The sequence below is a fragment of the Gekko japonicus genome, unplaced genomic scaffold (genome assembly GCF_001447785.1).
Source record: "Gekko japonicus isolate JY-2015 unplaced genomic scaffold, Gekko_japonicus_V1.1 scaffold539, whole genome shotgun sequence".
NCBI lineage: Eukaryota > Metazoa > Chordata > Lepidosauria > Squamata > Gekkonidae > Gekko > Gekko japonicus.
Genome location: NW_015168667.1, coordinates 839,398 through 852,541, shown reverse-complemented (window position 1 = coordinate 852,541; position 13,144 = coordinate 839,398). Strand labels below are relative to the sequence as shown.

Here is a 13,144-nt window from a genome sequence, read left to right as displayed (position 1 = left end):
CTAATTTGGGTCCCTTTGAACATATACACACATACTTATAAGTCTATAAGTTTATTCAAGACCATCTTGTATTGCCTTCAGGTGCAAAAATTTAGAAATAAATGTAAGGAATTAATGAAGGAAAGGACAATATCAGTGTTCTGACATTAATGGGATTTGTAAGTTAAACAACTTTAGCTACTGGCTGTGGGCTTAAAATGGAGAAGAAATATTATCCGGAGAGGAAAAAGAAGCAAATGAATGATCTCACATATCATGTTTCAGTTTTGTGAGAATCCGTTTCTTTTTCTGTAGCTGACAATGTTAAAGCTCTGGTCAAAAGTAGAGATTGGACCCATGCCAGAAAGAAGGTGTGCTCGGTGGTGTGTGTAATCTGTGAAAACTGGATTAGGTGCTGTTGTATGATTTTCTTGGGCATCTTTATGTATTTTAACTTTACACTTCCCAAGCCAGCACTTTGTGAGTTAAAGCTTTTTCTACAGTTGAGTTGATTTATTAGACTGAGCCAAAACAATATTTTAATCACCATAAATGGTCAACGTTGCTGAATGCGTGCGCCCCTGCAAAGGGTTTGGGCTAGGCATTAGTTGGCTGCCTTATTTTAAGACACCCAGGCAAACTGATTCCTCTTTCACAATTCAATCTTCTCCAGGATCTAAAGATGACTATTCCCATTGTATATACTTAGGAATCACTTGTGTGTGATGGGAATCTTGATAAATAGACAGAAGTGCCCGGTGACTTTTCAGTTTTCTTGCTGTTAGTTTGCGAGATGTATTCAATTTCTTCCTACTGTTGAATTGTATAAATGTAAGCATATGCATGCTGTAATAAATTCAAGCATATGTATATTAAACATACGGAAGTAGTTGCTTCTCTTTTCTCCTCCTTCTGAAAAAACAGCAACTGAGGAATGAATTGCTATTTGATGATGGGTCAGTAGCTAGAGTATAGTAAGAAGAGTTTCTTTTTGTGTGCCCTTTCCCCGATAACTAGCTGCAGTAGACTCAGTAGAAGTTGAAGTTGAAAGACCAGTTTTTCAGTGCTTTAGGTCATACTGGAGTCTTGAGAACAAAGAAGCTCAGAGTGATTGTGCATTTAGCTGAATGCTAAAAATAGAACCGATACCATTCTTGGGTACAACAGTGGCCCAAGACGTTTTGGCTATTGCGTTCTGTCAGTGAGCCTCCTATACGTTTAGCAACTCCCTACTCCCTTCTGTCCTAGGTGGATTAGACTAGTTATCATGGTTGCAAAGACACCTCTGTAAATGAGAGATCAAATTTAATCATGTAAATCTATGTTGATTTGCTAGGAAATAATATTGTCATGTGACAGGTCAGGCAGGCAAGCAAGTTGCATTCAGAGCCCCACAACAGAGTCCAGAGTCCAGTCCAAAGAGTCACAGGCTACAGGTTCGTTACCAGAGCACTTGGCCAGGGAGCATAGTCACGAGGTCCAAGGGTCTCACATAAGCAGGAAGTTCACAGAGCCAAAGTCAAAGTCCAAAGCCGGTTCAAGGTCACACGGTTGAGGCAGGCTCAGGAGCTGTGGTCACTGAGTCCAGCAGAGTGACTTGTTGTTTCCACAGCAAGCAGACTCCCTGAGCTAGTTTTGTAGGCATCCACTATGAGCTGTGCTTGCAGCCAGCTGCTGGAGCATAACTGTGCAACTACTCCAAGATTTTATCAGCAAGCAGCTGGCGATGGGCCAGGAGCCGAGCACTCTGTTGTCTTTCTTGCAGCTCCCTTCTTAGCCGCTGCCTTCGGTGCTCAAAGGGTGGAGGTGATCTTGGTGGACTGCTAATGCTCAACTGAGGGTTCACCTGCTGCATCAGGGCTGGGTGCGGATGGTTCATAGACAGCTGCTGGTTGTGAGCCTCGATGAGCCTGCAAGCCCTCTTCCCCTTTGTCTGCTGCTGGCTCAGGGCTGGCTGCATGAAGCTCCTCAGGAGGTCTGCTTCTCCCAAGGAATCGCTGCTTTTGCTTGGCTCTGGCTAATCAAGGACACCAGGCTCTGGCTGTGACTGACCCATGACAAATATGCTGCCAATATGCACCCAAAGATACAAACTCGGGGAAAGTAAACTATATTTAAAATGAACACAGACTGTAATCAGTTAAGTCTCCCTAGGTATTGGCCGAGATGCTGCGATATCACGGAATTTGGAGGTTACAGAATCATGAAGAAGAAGAGTAGGTTTTTATACCTCATTTTTCTCTACCCTAAATATTCCTTTTCTCTCCCCACAACAGGCACCTTGTGGGGTAGGTGAGGCTGAGAAAGTTCTGAGAACTGTGACTGGCCCAAGGTCGCCCATCAAGCTTCATCTGGAGGAGTGGGGAATCAAACTGGGTTCTCCATATGAGAGTCCGTCACTTTTAACCACTACACTGTACTTTCTCTCATGCCTCTGTAAACATTGGCTGAGATGCTGCAGTGTTTGTAGAAAGTTGACTTGTCAGCACAAAGGATCAGAAGAGGTAGTGTGGTGTTGATAATCAATAGTTCAATTTTAAACCCAGTTAAACCCTTCTAAGGCCATTGACTTAGAAAGGTGTAATTCTGTTTATGAGTGCACTGTAACTCTCTTTCTCTGTCTGTATGGTTGTTTATTTGGGTATTTCTCAACTGCCTTTCTGCATAGAGTACTCCAGGTGGTTTACAATACAAATTGAGGTAATACAGTTTCATAAGAAATGAATACATAACAAGCCATCTAAAAAAGAACAGTGTCAATAAACTAGAAAGAACTGCGCTTGTCCCTATTTAATCCAGCGCAAAGTTGTTCTGGACAATATGTTTATACTTGCCACCCACAAGTCATTGCAAAACAAATACTGTACTTGTGAATGACTATAGATCTTTGCTTTTGTGATAACTGCAGAGTAATTTTCTGGACAAAATTTGCATGTGGAAGAGCCAGGTTCAGCTACAGTCACAGCACAGAAGTTTCTTCCTCACTAATAGTGAATGGAGCTGCGGTGGCTCAAGTGGTGAAGACGCTGAACTGCAGGCTGTGGAAGGTCAGTAGTTCAGCAGTTCGAGACCCGAGTTGCCGCATGACGGAGTGAGCTCCCGTCTCTAGTTCCAGCTCCTGCCAACCTAGCAGTTCGAAAGCAAGAAATTGCAAGTAGATAAATAGGGACCACTTCGGTGGGAAGGTAACAGCATTCCGTGCGCCTTGGTGTTTAGTCATGCCGGCCACATGACCACGGAAACGCCTTCGGACAGCGCTGGCTCTTCGGCTTTGAAACTGAGATGAGCACCGCAACCCTAGAGTCGGATTCGACTGGCTTTCGAGCATGGGAACCTTTACCTTTACCTTAATAGTGAATATGAAGAGAGCCTCAGCCTGCAGCTCCCTGAGTGACTTTTGGCACAATGCATCTCTCTGTGTGAACTACTTTGTAGGATTTTTGAAATATTTTGAAATATTTGAAAAGAGAGGATTTTGTACAATAATAATAATTGGCCTTTATATTGTGCAAATTGCTGGTTAAAAACAATGCAGGGACCCACAAAATTGTTGTGGAGTGTCCCTCAGCCACTCACAGAAGTGTTGTTGTTCAATTTAGAAGAGGAATATTGACCAATGTTGAATGCTGAATGAAAGACCTCTGCCTGAGACCCAGGAGAGCTGCTGCCAATCTGAGTAGACAATATTGACTTTGATGGACCAGTGGTGTGATTCAGTATAAGGCAGCGCCATGTGTCCATGTGACCATGGAGGAAACTGTCATGCTTGGGTAGAGAAACTAGCTTTCACTTGGCTACTCAGCTCCATTCCTGATGAAGAAGAGGAGGAGGAGGAGGAGGAGATTGGATTTATACCCCGCCCTTCACTTGGAGTCTCAGAGTGGCTTACAACTCCTTTCCCTTCCCTTCCCCACAACAGACACCCTGTGAGGTAGGTGGGGCTGAGAGAGCTCTTTCAAGAACTTCCCTTTCGAGGACATCTCTTGTCAGACCTATGGCTTGTCCAAGGTCATCCATCAGCTGCAAGTGAAGGAGTGGGGAATCAAACCCGGTTCTCCCAGATTAGAGTCCATGCGTTTAACCTCTACACCAAACTGGCTCTCCAAAGAGTCCGGGGGAAGATGTTATAGCCTCCCTTGGTCTGAGTCCAGAGATGTCATCACTGGATGTGGCCAGCTATGTCACTTCTGGTTGTGAGCATCCCACTTTTGTTTCAGTTGACAGGCCTACAGCCAGCTCAGCAGCAAAGTGTGCGGCTGCCCATCATAACAGAAAGTTCTTCCTGGTACAGAAGTTTTGCTCTTATACAATTCCCCCACACCCAAACCTATACATTTCCCTATTTGAATGTGTAATTTGAGAGTGGCCAAACTAGACATTATGGTGTCCACAGGTTTGACCCATGGGTTCCAATGCCATTTTAGAGCTGAATCTGACCATTTAAAAATGCCGTGAGAGTCCGATCCTGATCAGCCTTGCAACACAGGACTTCCCTTTGCAGAAGCCATGCTGATTTTCCGTCAGCAGGCTTTGTCTCTCTGTGTGCCTAACAATTCTATTTTTGATTACAGTTTTTACTAATTTGCCTGGGACAAACATTAGGCTGACTAGCCTGTGATTTCCTGGTTCCCCTCTAGATCCCTTTTTAAAAATTGGTGTCACATTTGCTACTCTCCTGTCTTCTGGTTCAGCAGCTGAATTTAGTGATAGGTTGCATATATGGGTACATGCACCACACTTTCCATATAGATCCCATGTGGATTCCATAAAAAACATGTAACTAGAAAACATATCTCCAGTCTGCCATTTATTTCCCAGGCTCTAAAACACCAAGGCGCACGGAACGCTGTTACCTTCCCACCAAAGTGGTACCTGTTTATCTACTTGCAATTTCTTGCTTTCGAACTGCTAGGTTGGCAGGAGCTGGAACTAGAGATGGGAGCTCACTCCATCACGCGGCACACTCGGGTCTCGAACTGCTGAACTACTGACCTTCCACAGCCTGCAGTTCAGCGTCTTAACCACTTGAGCCACCGCAGCTCCTTAATTTAGTAGTAGGTCACACTATACTGGTTAGTAGATCAACTATCTCACATCTGAGTTCCTTAAGAACTCTTGAGTGTATGCCATCAGGGCCTGGAGACTTATCACTTTTTAATTTTCCCAAGAGGTCTAGAACAGGGGTGTCAAACATACAGCCTGGGGCCAGAACCAGCCCATCCAGGGCTCTTATCCATCCCACAAGCAACTGGTGCAAGGGAGGGAAGGCAGGAGGCTGCTTGGGTGGGTGGGGGAGCAGGCACAGGTGTGTGTGGTTGAAGCTGTCAAGAAATAGAAAAGAAATGGCTAGGGGGGTTGGGCTAATAGGCTGAGGTAAAGGAATGTGGGGTGAATGGCCGCGAAGGCAGAAAAAGAGGAGGCGTGGTGTTCCTCCCCCCCCCCTGCCTCCTCTGACAGCAGCTCAGCAAGGATTTGGCTCCCTAATATCCAGATCCAAAAACACTGATGTTTTCGAGGTGCACATCTTTTCCTGAATCTCTGTGGGCTGACTTTGTGGATCGCACTGGGACATTCACACTTGCCCTGCCTGTACTAAAGTGGTGCATCCCTTTTTCATTCAGAACTGAGCTGCTACATTAATCCAAAAGAAATGTTGTGGCAAAATAATTGTGAACGTTTGCTGCTAATAAAAACCAGTGTGTTTAGGTTTTAAAGCTGGGATTTAAAAGCTTGTATTATGTATTACTAATCCCTCAAAGTAAGCATGCCTTTTTTTTTGGATTGTTTATTGGGGGCACTGCTTGTTATTGCCCATTAGAATTTGAATTCTATGTTAGCTGTGGTTTCCCAAAGATCTGCAGTCACAATATTAGAAAGACAAGCAGAAATTACTGGTTTTGTACTACTTATAAAATCAGTAAATACACTGTGGTACATTGTAAAACAATAAATAAACTGCCTTTAGTTTCTCAGTTTAGGTGAATGGGTGTGTTTCCGAGGGGTGTGTGTATGTGCATGTATGGCTAAGAAATGGGGTGTTCGGGGTGTTTTAATCTCAAATATACTGATATTTGAGCTATGGGGGGGGGATGTTCCTTTGGAACCTAGTCCTGGTCGATATGATTGTTGTTCTTTAGTCATGTCTCTTCACTGGTCCTTGTTATATCTATATCTGGGCACGGGTGTGGATAGCTTAGTCCCAGAAGCATTTAGGTGACGTTATGCCCTACAGATATGAAGACAGGAAGTTGTGGGTGCATCTGTGAATGAGAAAAGCTTTACATAAGACACAGTTGGGAAACAGGAAGAAGGAACATTCTCATGTTAATGCCTCTGGGATAGACTGAGGAAGGATGGAAGACGTTTATGAAGGCCTATGAGATGGCAGTCAAAGCCGCAAAGAGAGAGTTCTATGCGGCTTCGATTGCATCTGCTAGCTCACGCCCAGCACAATTATTTAGTACAATTCGGTCTTTGACAACTCTGCCTCGTGGCAGTCAAAATGGTAGGGAATTGGAGATAGGCTGTGAGGCATTTGCGAGCTATTTTGCAGATAAAGTCTCGATGCTCCGTCGCGACCTCCCCGCCACACTTGAGACAGTGAGTGAACTTGAGGCCCCTTGCACGTCTTTGGAGCCGGGTTTAGTATGTTTTAACCGACTCAGCCTGGAGGAAGCTGACAGATTACTCGTAGCTGTGCACCCAACTACATGCGACTTTAATCCGTGCCCCTCCTTGCTTATTAAAGCTGGCCACGAGGGGTTCCGAGGTGCCCTGCAGGAGATTATTAACTTGTCCCTCACAAAGGGACAATTCCCCAAGGCACTCAAGGAAGCGATGGTCCGCCCTCTCCTGAAAAGACCATCTCTAGCCCCGACCGAATTGGCTAACTATCGGCCGGTGTCTAACTTGCCCTATTTGGGCAAGTTTATTGAGAGGGCGGTGGCGTTACAACTTCAGAGTTTTCTGGAGGATGCAAATTCGGAAGCTGCAGCTAGTGCAGAATGCTGCGGCCAGGCTGTTGATGGGTCTCTCAAGGAGGGACCATATTCAGCTTGTGCTGAAAGCGCTGCACTGGCTGCCGATAGCGTTCCGGATTTGCTTCAAAGTGCTGGTTTTGACCTTAAAGCCCTAAATGACCAGGGTCCAGTCTACCTGAGGGACCGCCTTTCTCCATATGTTTCCCCAAGGGCACTTCAGTCGGGAGGGAGGCATCTCCTGGAAATTCCAGGCCCAAAAGAAGCTAAGTTTGCTGTGACTAGGGCTAGGGCATTTTCGGTGGCAGCTCCTACCTGGTGGAAAGAGCTCCCAGAGGAGATCCGGGCCCTGCGGGACCTTTCTCAGTTCCGCAGGGCCTGCAAGACGGAGCTCTTCCGCCAGGCCTTTGGATAGGAGCCGCCGCCGTCATCATTCCATCTGCATCCCTGTGCCCTAGCGAATTTAACATCTGATTGTCTCGCCCCCTGGGGGTGGATTGTGGCACTGGAAACGGCTTTGAGTATGAGACTGTCGGTAGCTAGGTGAGGTTAAGATCTTGCCTCTTGCTGAAGTTTGCTGTATATTGCTATATCTGATTGTAATTTATGGTTTTAAACTATATGTGATTGTTTTAATTATATGTTCTTGTTTTAAACTATATGATATTGTTTTACTTGGCACTTGGTGCCCTTGTTAGCCGCCTGAGCCTTCGGGATAGGGCGGGATATAAATGTGAAAATAAATAAAGAAAGAAAATAAATAAATTCAGGAGGGATGGCCTTCTCATCTGTAATAGCAAAGGCCACACACAGTCTTGTGGCCCTTTAAAGGCTAGTAATTAGGGAGGGGACAGAGCTCATTTTCTCACATGCATATGCTGAGCACAAAGAGAGGAGAAAAACTCTTGTGTGTTGTACACAATGAGGCCAAAAGATCAAGCTATACAGGCATGTGTTTTCCTTCCATTATAATTCACTTTAATACAAGGGCCCTAGATAGGATGAAATACCAGCCCCCAGGAGGGGCTGTGGCTCAGTGACATACAGAAGATCCCAGGTTCAATCCCCAGCATCTCCAGTAAAAGGATGTGGCAAGAGGTGATGTGAAAGACCTTGGTCTGAGACCCTGGAGAGCCATTGCCAGTGTGAGTAGACAATATTGACTTTGATAGTATGACAGACTCCTGCTGCTTCTTTTTCTGTGAGGCAGATTTCCCTACCAAAACACTTAATAGCTGTTCCTCACAAGGGCTGATTTCACACTAGAGCTGCCACGGGGCTGCATTTGACCCACGGCTTCACCCGATTTCCTCTGCAGTTTCGTGATCCTCAAAAAACAGGATCACGAAACTGCGGGGAAAATCGGGCGAAGCTGCAGGTCAAAATGCAGCCCCGCGACTTCGGGTGTGAAATTGACCAATAGTATCGGGGCAAATGGCAGCACAACATCGAGGCAGCTCTAGTGCGAAATCAGCCTGTCTGAGCAGCCTCTTGATAGCATGTGGTAATAAATGGTTTATGACTTTCTGAGTGTCCCACCCTGTGATAGAGAATATATTTGGCTTTTGCCCAGGCCAGAAATTTGAAAGTTGATAAGCAGGAGCCCACTTATTATTTCCTTTGTAAATGGCACTTGACATGAAGTTCAAACAGAAATGATAATTTTATTAAACAGGCACGGTTGCATTAGGAATATGCAGGGGATGAGAAAACTGACGTCAATTTAGTTGTATTTACAATTTATGATATTTTGAACAGGCAACAAAGTCTTCTTGAAGCTTAGTTTCTTAGAGACTCAGTTCTTAACAGTGAGAGGTTTGTCTTGGAGATTTCTTATAATAATTTATTTTTATTCTTTTGCTTAAAAGTACACATAGACACGAAGGAGGAAACGAAGGTTAAAGCATTACATGCATTATACTGTATATCACACAAAGATGTGTAGACAAATGCCCGCGATAAAAGTGTATCAACTGTAAACCAGTACTGGTCCTTAGCCTAACTCAAGATGATCTGATATAGCTACTTTAAACTCAATTAAAATGGAGGCTGCTTTCCCCATTTCCACCCTTGAGCATTGTTACCTATCAAACATCATGTACGGGCTTACACCTCTTATTCAAAAACCGCTGACATCATGAACATTATAAGAACACCCACCTATGATATATGTGGTTTGAGGGTAGTACCTCGTGACTCATCATATAGTCCACTACCGGTGCCCAAAACCTTCCAAATTTCATATGTGACGTGGCGTTAGAGGCATGAACCCCCTGATTTAAATTGTTGATTTTCGCCATGACAAACTGTTCCCATAGCTTGTCATGCCACAAAGACAGTGTAGGAGGATCCGGAGACTTCCATAGCGCGGCTATTGTCAGTTTGGCTACTGTTAGCAGTAGTGATGTGAGATGTCTCTTGTCCTCCTTTGTAGAGTCGTCCCATTTATTCAATAGAATCACTTCCGGCCTGAGGGAGATTCCATGACAGGTCATTTCCCTTATGCATAGAGCTATCTCCTTCCAGAACTGGTTGATTACTGGACAACTCCACCAGCAATGAATGTATGAGCCCACCTGCCCACATCCCTTCCAACACCTGGCGTTATTGGTTTTGTTGATCTTGCTTAATTGCATTGGGGTCATGTACCACCGTGTGACCAATTTAAAGTGCTGTAACCGGAGGTTGAAAACTGCGGATTGATTCATTGGAGAGGCCCATATCAACTCCCAGTCCTTGTCTTCCCAATGCTGACTAAGATCTTGGAGATTTCTTAACAGCAAGAATGGGTGCGGTCACACACACTAAACAATCCACTTTCGAACTGGATCTTGCCAGTTCACACAGTAAAAATCCAGTTGAACAGTGCACTGAAAGTGGATCGAAAGTGGATTATTTAGTGTGTGTGACCGTAGCCAATGTGTCATAATAAAGATTCATATAACTGTCTTAGTCTACTTAGTACTTTCTTCCTGTACTTATTTTCCGTCCCTGTGGGATTACAGCTTTCCCTTTGACTCTAGAGGACTCTTAAAACCATTTCCCTTTTCACAGCAACCAGGGGTCCTTTCTGAGTTGGACCAACTGAATAACTGAGAAGGAAATATTCTCCTTTTCCTAGAAGCAATATTGCCTTTTTGGTTTGGCTAGACTGGCAGCTTCAACCTACTGACCAATCCCTCCTGCCAAAACTGACCCTCAGGTCTTGACCCAATGAAATAAATGGCTTTCAGCTTGGCTGATGCTTAGACTAAAGGTCTTATTTGGAACTGTTCCTCAGATTTGATGGTACATTTCCATGATGTTTTGTGCTTTCATGCCAATAAAAGTTTTTTGTGTGTGTGATTTGATGGTACACAGTAAGGGCAAGGAATTGTGTCCCTTCACTTCAGAAGTGAACTTGTCTGTTTCTCTCAGACAGACACACTATAACTCCACACTATAACTCCCTCTGACAGACACACTATAACTCCACCTTCTGACATGCCAGAAATAAGGGGGGAAAGACCCTTTCCCACAGCACTCAGCTGTTCTTAAAACTTTCCTCAGCTGGTGCTGGCCAATCAGAGAGAAAGGGGGCATGCAGGCAGCAGCCTGTCAATCAACCTGCGTTTCACAGTGAGGCATTAACCCTTAATGTCCCAGCTCTCTGAATTTAATGCACTAAGCATCCTGCTTTTGGAGGTCAGTATGTCACAGATAGACTGCCAGTCTGAGTAGACCAGGGGTCATTTCGTAGAAAAAGAGCTAGGGGAACTCATTAGCATAACTCATTAGCATATGCCAGAGCCCCTGACATCAGGGGCCCGGCGGTGGACCTGCAAGGTCGGCAGGAGTGTGAGGAAGCCCCGCCAAGGCCCTCCCTGGCCCCAGGCAGGCAGGGGTGGGGAGAGGCGGGGAGGAAGCAACTTACCCTCCCTCTTCTCCTGCCTCCTCCTGGCTGAATGAGGGCTGGAAGCGGGACCTCCGGAAGCAGGGGGCGGGGCTTCATCATGTGCCCCGCTCCCTGCACCTCACCCGGGGGAACTGCGTTCCCCCACGATCCCCCCCGAAATGACCTCTGTAGTAGACAATACCGGCTTTGATAGATCACATGACACTGCCTTATTCAGTATAAGGCAGCTTCATGTGTTCACCAATGCTCCGTCTTTCCTTTCTAAGATGAAGTTGTGAAAGCAAGGGGAACTGATTATGTACATGTTTATGATAGCAACCTTTGTGTGTGAGAAATACATTCATTTGTATGCCTTTGGTAGCAAAAAGAAGTCTTGTAGGTTATGTTACTTTTTTGGCTTTTGTAAAAGAAAAAGTGTATAGGGTATAGTGCATTTTTTCCCCAGCAGTCATGGGTACTGCTGTCAAAAAATTGTGGCATTATCTGTTGATGGTATCTATTCGCATGCTGTGATTTTTCATATAGTGGTGCATTACATGGCTGAGCAGGGTTTTGGTACCCAGGCATAGATCACGTCCCTTCCCCACCCCCTTTTAAACAGCTCATTTGTCTTTGCTTTTCCATTTCTGTGGAGGTAGTCCCAAGGTATGCTGCAGAGGCTACCTCTGTCTCATACAAATCTTTTCCACAATGTTCCCTCTAAGCAGTGGAGTCTTGTGAGCAAAAATTCAGCTTTGTGAGCTACTGACATTAAAGTTGTGAGCGAGCCATTTGGCTACTGCATAAATCAGTTTGCTTTGGAGTCATCCTTCCTGAGCTAAGACAAAAATGTGTAAGCTGGAGGCTGAAAACCTGTGAGCTAGCTCACACTAACTCAGCTTAGAGGGAACACTGCTCATAAGGTACTACATGTGTGTGCAACAACATTTTTGCTTGAAGATAATTTTCAGAGCAGTTGGCATAGTTGGGAAGAGCCAATGAAATAACTGTGAACTCTTTCACTGTTCTGAGTGGCTCCATAATATCGTCGAATATTTTCCCCTTTTGACATTTTGGTCCATTCGTTTTGCTCACATTAAGGAGCGTACGAAACTTCGTATATAAAGAGTTCATGGGTTAGAAACTGTTGTGTTATTTATTCAAGCAGAAAAGAAAAGCAGAAAGAAATTGGAACGGGCTCTTCCTTCTCCAGCAAGCACAACCTTCCCTCCGATCTTTCTTAAAGGTCTAACTGATCTCAAGGTGATGGATGGTAGCCAAGTGATTATGACAGTAGAAGTTTCAGGTAAAAGTCAAAGCATTCTGATAGATCATGTTCAGCTGCCCAAGGTTGGAAATGGCTGAGTTACCTCCACAATCAAACAGTATCCTCCTGTGGGATCTGATTTTTAGTCTCTTCTCTCTCTTCCCAATTCTGCTTGTTATTTGCTCTAGGGTTGCCAAACCCCCCCCCCCCGGTTTGCCAGGGGTCCCGTTTTTTTGGGGGGGTTACCCGCCACCGGCCAGATGGCCGGCGGGGGAAGCCCCACCCCCAACAACCACAGCCACCCATCTCTCTCCCTTTAAGGGTGTGCAACCTGTGTTTCATCCCAAGCGCGAACTCCGCAAGCTTGCAGGGAAAAGCCAGCTTCATTCTTAAAAGGGAAACGCAGCTTCTCTTAAAGGGGAAACGCCGGCTGCTGGCTACTTTAAGTGCAGGGAACTGCTGTTTCTGGAGATCCGGCGCACGACCGGGTGGTGGTGGGGCGGCAGACGTCCCCAACGTGACGTCATCACGTTGGGGATGCCCCACCCAGGAACGCCCCCAAAGTCCCCTGCTGGGGGTGGAAGATGGACTTGGCAACCCTAATTTGCTCTGATATAACATAATCCGGTCCACTTCATGCTCAAGGAAGAGTCTTTTTCGTTCAAGCAAGGTGTGGGCTGCAGTGTCCATTTTATCCAGGGGAACTGATCTCTGTAGTCCGGAGATCGGCTGTAATCCCAGGATCTCCAGTTTTCACCTGGAGGTTGGCAACCCTATGTCTAAGTGACCAAAGGAAAGAATACCTGAAGGGGGGGGGAATAATTCACCAAAGCGCGGGCCTCATGTTCACTTAATTTAAAACAGAATCCAGCTCAGCATTGTTTTATTTTTAAAAAACCCAGATAAACAGCCTTTTGGCAAAAGGAAGTTAAAGCAACTTGTTTTTTTCTTATCGCATGCCTCCAGTTAGCCCTGTAGTTGGCTCACAAGCTGTTTCCCTTGCTGCTTATGGTTTATCTCCATGCCTTGTGTTTTTTGTTGTGGCTC

At 45.3% G+C, this 13,144-nt stretch overlaps 1 protein-coding gene across 1 annotated transcript in view; it reads left to right on the top strand.

Moving 5' to 3' along the window:
• The window catches only part of MYLK (myosin light chain kinase), a 271,468-nt gene that overhangs the window by 86,869 nt on the left and 171,455 nt on the right, over positions 1-13,144 (top strand). The window contains exon 11 of the mRNA XM_015415311.1: positions 11,999-12,136. Coding sequence (XP_015270797.1) covers positions 11,999-12,136 — 138 coding nt within the window. The remainder of the gene's footprint in view (positions 1-11,998; positions 12,137-13,144) is intronic.